At 38.0% G+C, this 7583-nt stretch overlaps 1 protein-coding gene across 1 annotated transcript; it reads right to left on the reverse strand.

The window, feature by feature from the left end:
* Positions 1-385: 385 nt before the first annotated feature.
* On the reverse strand, positions 386-7339 carry LOC133019109 (uncharacterized). The gene is made up of 8 exons (XM_061085473.1): positions 6942-7339; positions 5880-5981; positions 5068-5169; positions 4271-4372; positions 3472-3573; positions 2673-2774; positions 1870-1971; positions 386-813 (listed from the first exon to the last, which is right to left on the reverse strand). The coding sequence occupies exons 2-8, from the start codon at positions 5979-5981 to the stop codon at positions 751-753; spliced, it is 675 nt and encodes a 224-aa protein (XP_060941456.1). The 5' UTR covers positions 6942-7339; the 3' UTR covers positions 386-750.
* Positions 7340-7583: the final 244 nt, after the last annotated feature.

Here is a 7583-nt window from a genome sequence, read left to right on the forward strand (position 1 = left end):
CCACTCTTGTGGGGTCCAATTTCACACACACATACATATCTCTAGTTTTTCTATCTTAGCGGGGATCTCAGCATTAGTAGAGGATAAAATCGGTTTAAGTACACTAATAGTATTTTTGGACGATAAGATTCTTATGATTTGACTGATGCAAACCATTTTAGGATATAATCACAACAGCTGGTACAATCAACTGCATCAGTTATTTACTTTTCTGTGTACAATTCATACATTCTGCATCTTGTCTCTTTTCCCTCTTACCAACCAATTCACATCCCTGGTTAGCTCAGTGACGTGGTAGTCAAATAATGACATCCTCCTCAACATATCTGTATCATGGAGACTTTTATTCAAGAAACATTTTACAAAACAATGTTTTGTGGACAAAAAGCTGCTCTCAAAAACATTTTTTTTAAACTTAGGGTATAGACTCAGACCAACCCATTATGGCAGGTACATTTAACATAACTAGAAAATATTAAATACAAACATTGTACAAAACAAAGTTTTGTGTAAAAAAGAAAGCTGCTCTTGGCAAGAGCTTGTTTTTAATTATTTTTACTTAGGGTATAGACCCAGGCCAACCCATAATGGCAGGCACATTCCACATAACACACCCGAAAATATTAAATACACACTCAAAAACAATAAATAACCTGTGTGTAGGAACCTGAAGAGTGAGGTTAGTGCAAATTGTCTCAAACAACATGGCATTTCATTACATTTTACTTTTCATTGCAGTGATCCTATTTTTTATGAAAAACTTGATTGCTTTCCAATCTCTACTGCCACAGCAGGAGGCTGCCAGTTGGTCACCTGAAATTCAGATAAAAAACAAAAACACATAATGAATTGATGCTGATGAGGTTTGTGAAGATATTGACAAGTTACTTAAGTCAGCTCTGTGATAAACGTTTCTAAAACCGCATATAACTAAAGCTAAGTGTGTGGCACAGACGTTTCTGAAGATCTGAACTACTGTCATGACAACATATAAGAGGCTGAAGCGATCACCTTCAAAATACATGTAACATATAACAGTTCAGAGAGTTTAATATTATATCTGTAATAACTTGGTTTAGATATTGAGAGGTGTTGCCTTGTGTGAGAGATGAATTGGGCCCCATAAGGAAAAGACTAGAGATGTGTGTGTGAGAGATGAATTGGGCCCCATAAGGAAAAGACTAGAGATGTGTGTGTGGGAGATGATTTGGGCCCCATAAGGAAAAGACTAGAGATGTGCGTGTGTGTGAGATGAATTGGGCCCCATAAGGAAAAGACTAGAGATGTGTGTGTGAGAGATGAATTGGGCCCCATAAGGAAAAGACTAGAGATGTGTGTGTGTGAGATGAATTGGGCCCCATAAGGAAAAGACTAGAGATGTGTGTGTGTGAGATGAATTGGGCCCCATAAGGAAAAGACTAGAGATGTGTGTGTGTGAGATGAATTGGGCCCCATAAGGAAAAGACTAGAGATGTGTGTGTGTGTGAGATGAATTGGGCCCCATAAGGAAAAGACTAGAGATGTGTGTGTGTGAGATGAATTGGGCCCCATAAGGAAAAGACTAGAGATGTGTGTGTGAGAGATGAATTGGGCCCCATAAGGAAAAGACTAGAGATGTGCGTGTGAGAGATGAATTAGGCCCCATAGGGAAAAGACTAGAGATGTGTGTGTGCTTGTTTTAGTTAGGTGCACTGGTCATAAACTATGTTCCTTCAATCAGAAGTCTACCACATCAACCAATGAGTAACCCTCAATGAAAAGCTGTATCAGAATGCTATATCAACACCATAATATCTTCGTTAATGAACTAGATAGTGTAGAGATCAACATTAACAGTTTGTGATGACAGCATCTTCATCATTCTTTTACCTGTGAGTTTGAACTGTCTGTATTTGAATCTCCATGGGAGCTCGGATCAGCTTTTAATATCTGGGTCTCTACTGCCACAGCAGGAGGCTGCAAGTTGGTCATCTGCAATTCAGATAAAAAACGAAAACACATAATGAATTGATGCTGATGAGGTTTGTGAAGGTATTGACAAGTTACGGAAGTCAGCTCTGTGATAAACGTTTCTAAAACAGCATATAACTAAAGCTAAGTGTGTGGCACAGACGTTTCTGAAGAGCTGAACTACAGCCATAACAACATATAAGAGGCTGAAGCGATCACATTCAAAATACCCTTTTTAAACATATACCTGTTCAGAGAGTTTAATATCCTGTCTGTAATAATTTGGTTTAGATATTGAGAGGTGTTGCCTTACTGATGTAAAATCTCTTAAAGTGAGATCCAAACCGGAGGGCCCCATAAGGGTATCACTAGACACGTTTATGAGTGTGTGTGTGTTCGAGGAAAATCTCTAAAAGTTGGATCCAAACGGGAGGGCCCCACTAAGCATCACTAGAAACAGAATGTGTGTGTGTGTGTGTGAGATGAATAAGGCCCCATAAGGAAAATACTAGAGATGTGTGTGTGCGTGTTTTAGTGAGGTTCACTGGTCATAAACTATGTTCCTTCAATCAGAAGTCTACCACATCAACCAATGAGTAACCCTCAATGAAAAGCTGCATCAGAATGCTATATCAACACCATAATATCTTCGTTAATGAACTAGATAGTGTAGAGATCAACATAAACAGTTTGTGATGACAGCGTCTTCATCATTCTTTTACCTGTGAGTTTGCACTGTCTGTATTTGAATCTCCATGGGAGCTCGGATCAGCTTTTAATATCTGGGTCTCTACTGCCACAGCAGGAGGCTGCAAGTTGGTCATCTGCAATTCAGATAAAAAACAAAAACACATAATGAATTGATGCTGATGAGGTTTGTGAAGGTATTGACAAGTTACAGAAGTCAGCTCTGTGATAAACGTTTCTAAAACAGCATATAACTAAAGCTAAGTGTGTGGCACAGACGTTTCTGAAGATCTGAACTACAGCCATAACAACATATAAGAGGCTGAAGCGATCACATTCAAAATACCCTTTTTAAACATATACCAGTTCAGAGAGTTTAATATCCTGTCTGTAATAATTTGGTTTAGATATTGAGAGGTGTTGCCTTACTGATGTAAAATCTCTTAAAGTGAGATCCAAACCGGAGGGCCCCATAAGGGTATCACTAGACACGTTTATGAGTGTGTGTGTGTTCGAGGAAAATCTCTAAAAGTTGGATCCAAACGGGAGGGCCCCACTAAGCATCACTAGAAACAGAATGTGTGTGTGTGTGAGATGAATAAGGCCCCATAAGGAAAATACTAGAGATGTGTGTGTGCGTGTTTTAGTGAGGTTCACTGGTCATAAACTATGTTCCTTCAATCAGAAGTCTACCACATCAACCAATGAGTAACCCTCAATGAAAAGCTGCATCAGAATGCTATATCAACACCATAATATCTTCGTTAATGAACTAGATAGTGTAGAGATCAACATAAACAGTTTGTGATGACAGCGTCTTCATCATTCTTTTACCTGTGAGTTTGCACTGTCTGTATTTGAATCTCCATGGGAGCTCGGATCAGCTTTTAATATCTGGGTCTCTACTGCCACAGCAGGAGGCCGCAAGTTGGTCATCTGCAATTCAGATAAAAAACAAAAACACATAATGAATTGATGCTGATGAGGTTTGTGAAGGTATTGACAAGTTACAGAAGTCAGCTCTGTGATAAACGTTTCTAAAACAGCATATAACTAAAGCTAAGTGTGTGGCACAGACGTTTCTGAAGATCTGAACTACAGCCATAACAACATATAAGAGGCTGAAGCGATCACATTCAAAATACCCTTTTTAAACATATACCAGTTCAGAGAGTTTAATATCCTGTCTGTAATAATTTGGTTTAGATATTGAGAGGTGTTGCCTTACTGATGTAAAATCTCTTAAAGTGAGATCCAAACCGGAGGGCCCCATAAGGGTATCACTAGACACGTTTATGAGTGTGTGTGTGTTCGAGGAAAATCTCTAAAAGTTGGATCCAAACGGGAGGGCCCCACTAAGCATCACTAGAAACAGAATGTGTGTGTGTGTGAGATGAATAAGGCCCCATAAGGAAAATACTAGAGATGTGTGTGTGCGTGTTTTAGTGAGGTTCACTGGTCATAAACTATGTTCCTTCAATCAGAAGTCTACCACATCAACCAATGAGTAACCCTCAATGAAAAGCTGCATCAGAATGCTATATCAACACCATAATATCTTCGTTAATGAACTAGATAGTGTAGAGATCAACATAAACAGTTTGTGATGACAGCGTCTTCATCATTCTTTTACCTGTGAGTTTGCACTGTCTGTATTTGAATCTCCATGGGAGCTCGGATCAGCTTTTAATATCTGGGTCTCTACTGCCACAGCAGGAGGCTGCAAGTTGGTCATCTGCAATTCAGATAAAAAACAAAAACACATAATGAATTGATGCTGATGAGGTTTGTGAAGGTATTGACAAGTTACAAAAGTTAGCTCTGTGATAAACGTTTCAAAAACAGCATAAAACTAAAGCTAAGTGTGTGGCACAGACATTTCTGAATATCTGAACTACAGCCATAACAACATATTAGAGGCTGAAGTGATCACATTCAAAATACCCTTTTTAAACATATACCAGTTCAGAGAGTTTAATATTATGTCTGTAATAACTTGGTTTAGATAATGAGAGGAGTTGCCTTACTGATGTAAAATCTCTTAAAGTGAGATCCAAACGGGAGGGCCCCATAAGGGTATCACTAGACACGTTTATGAGTGTGTGTGTGTTCGAGTAAAATCTCTAAAAGTTGGATCCAAACGGGAGGGCCCCACTAAGCATCACTAGAAACAGAATGTGTGTGTGTGAGATGAATAAGGCCCCATAAGGAAAATACTAGAGATGTGTGTGTGCGTGTTTTAGTGAGGTTCACTGGTCATAAACTATGTTCCTTCAATCAGAAGTCTACCACATCAACCAATGAGTAACCCTCAATGAAAAGCTGCATCAGAATGCTATATCAACACCATAATATCTTCGTTAATGAACTAGATAGTGTAGAGATCAACATAAACAGTTTGTGATGACAGCATCTTCATCATTCTTTTACCTGTGAGTTTGAACTGTCTGTATTTGAATCTCCATGGGAGCTCGGATCAGCTTTTAATATCTGGGTCTCTACTGCCACAGCAGGAGGCTGCAAGTTGGTCATCTGCAATTCAGATAAAAAACAAAAACACATAATGAATTGATGCTGATGAGGTTTGTGAAGGTATTGACAAGTTATAAAAGTCAGCTCTGTGATAAACGTTTCTAAAACAGCATATAACTAAAGCTAAGTGTGTGGCACAGACGTTTCTGAAGATCTGAACTACAGCCATAACAACATATAAGAGGCTGAAGCGATCACATTCAAAATACCCTTTTTAAACATATAACAGTTCAGAGAGTTTAATATTATGTCCGTAATAACTTGGTTTAGATAATGAGAGGAGTTGCCTTACTGATGTAAAATCTCTTAAAGTGAGCTCCAAATGGGAGGGCCCCATAAGGGTATCACTAGACACGTTTATGAGTGTGTGTATGTTCGAGTAAAATCTCTAAAAGTTGGATCCAAACGGGAGGGCCCCACTAAGCATCACTAGAAACAGAATGTGTGTGTGTGAGATGAATAAGGCCCCATAAGGAAAATACTAGAGATGTGTGTGTGTGGTTTTAGTGAGGTTCACTGGTCATAAACTATGTTCCTTCAATCAGAAGTCTACCACATCAACCAATGAACATGACCCATAACACATAACCCTCAATGAAAAGCTGCATCAGAATGCTATATCAACACCATAATATCTTCGTTAATGAACTAGATAGTGTAGAGATCAACATAAACAGTTTGTGATGACAGCGTCTTCATCATTCTTTTACCTGTGAGTTTGAACTGTCTGTATTTGAATCTCCATGGGAGCTCGGATCAGCTTTTAATATCTGGGTCTCTACTGCCACAGCAGGAGGCTGCAAGTTGGTCATCTGCAATTCAGATAAAAAAACAAAAAGTAATATTTAGTTCTGAGAAATCACATAATTATCTTTCAAAACACAGATCACAATCAATTCTATATAAATGGAGGAATACAAACATTTAGACATTAGAAATATTATTTCGTCACCCAATACAATATTCTCCTTCTTGGCCTTCATGCATTTATCGAACTGCAGTTCATTGTGTTTTTTCAGGGGGTTTAATATTTGTGGAGCAGGCAAGTGACATGCACTCTTTGGATATGATTTTTGTTGTTAATGATCACAACTCTCCTAAATCTGAATTACCTCAAAAACAATGGGACGATGATTTGTTTCAAGGGACTAGCTTCTGCCTCTGGTTTTTGTCTAGCTGTCTACTCTGGATATCCCTTTTCTACTCTCGAGTGCAGCCACAACATCCAGGAATTGTATATTCAGGCTGCCAATGCACGATGCACACAACATATTAGTTTAGGGACTACTTGATTTTATATGCAGCGTATAAGAGCTTTCTGTTAGCGAAACCTGCATTTTAAATGTCAATAGTCAGTCGATCATGTTTATTTAATTGTGGAAGACCAAAATAATGATCACAATTACTATTTGATTAATTATGCAGCCCTTTTTTAAATAAGTTGGAGCTAGCATGTAATCATTCTCCAACAACAAGGATATGTATTTATAACACAAGCAATATACAACTGAAAACAATGTGATGCAATTTAATCTATTTCAACTATATTTAATGTAAATATTTATGATAGAAGCCAGTCTTATGTAAAATTGCCCATACAAGGCTGCATTCATTTTACTAAAACAGCAGCCATAAACAAGTTGTTTTTTGTTTTTAAATGTCTGCTTCTGAGATGTTTTTTAAATATATATTTATACCACATGTAAATATTAATGAATAGTACTGAGGAATGCACAATATGCTACACCCACTGGACCAGACATGCTTCTTACCTTTATTATTATCAATATATTTTTCTATAAAACACTGCTTGTCCCTTTAAGACAGAACCCACGATATTGCATCCACTGCAGGCTGGATCCTCTTCCTCTTTAACATTGTGGCTCTGTGAAAATCATTTTCAAATTAGACAGCAAACAAGTATTTATTATCTAGGATTAGTCATCAGAACTACAGGTGTGTCCAAGAGGTTTGTGCCAATAGCATAATAACATTCACTAGTAATCATGAACCCCAGCATTCAACTCATGAAGCCATTCTTCTTATTAAAATAATACTTGTATAGGATCAACCATGTAATACACAATACACATATGCCCTTTTTTAAAGGCAAACTGGAATACTGATGCTGCAGTGATGTTTAAATACTTATATTAACATAAAGGCAAACAAAAACAGCATAATAGTAATAATTCATATTGATCAGCCCATCAGCAGCCAGCTATCTTGTGCTACTATAAGAAGCTAGTGATCTGCTGTTAATAATAGCAGCTAGCAATCCGATGCTAACATAAGCCAGTGATAGGACACTAACATGAGCAGCTAGGGATCCGATGCTAATATTAGCAGCTAGCGTTTCGATGCTAACGTTAGCAGCTAGCTATCCGATGCTAACGTTAGCCAGAGATAGGACA

Source organism: Limanda limanda, chromosome 2, assembly GCF_963576545.1.
Source record: "Limanda limanda chromosome 2, fLimLim1.1, whole genome shotgun sequence".
Lineage (NCBI taxonomy): Eukaryota > Metazoa > Chordata > Actinopteri > Pleuronectiformes > Pleuronectidae > Limanda > Limanda limanda.

What these genes read in the sequence shown, in the direction of transcription:
- LOC133019109 (XM_061085473.1), bottom strand. Translation starts at nt 5,981, where the DNA reads ATGACCAACTTGCAGCCTCCTGCTGTGGCAGTAGAGACCCAGATATTA. An exon ending in CAGACAGTGCAAACTCACAG is followed by an intron (nt 3,574 to 4,270) that starts GTAAAAGAATGA and finishes TCTGAATTGCAG; the next exon opens with ATGACCAACTTGCGGCCTCC. An exon ending in CAGACAGTGCAAACTCACAG is followed by an intron (nt 1,972 to 2,672) that starts GTAAAAGAATGA and finishes TCTGAATTGCAG; the next exon opens with ATGACCAACTTGCAGCCTCC.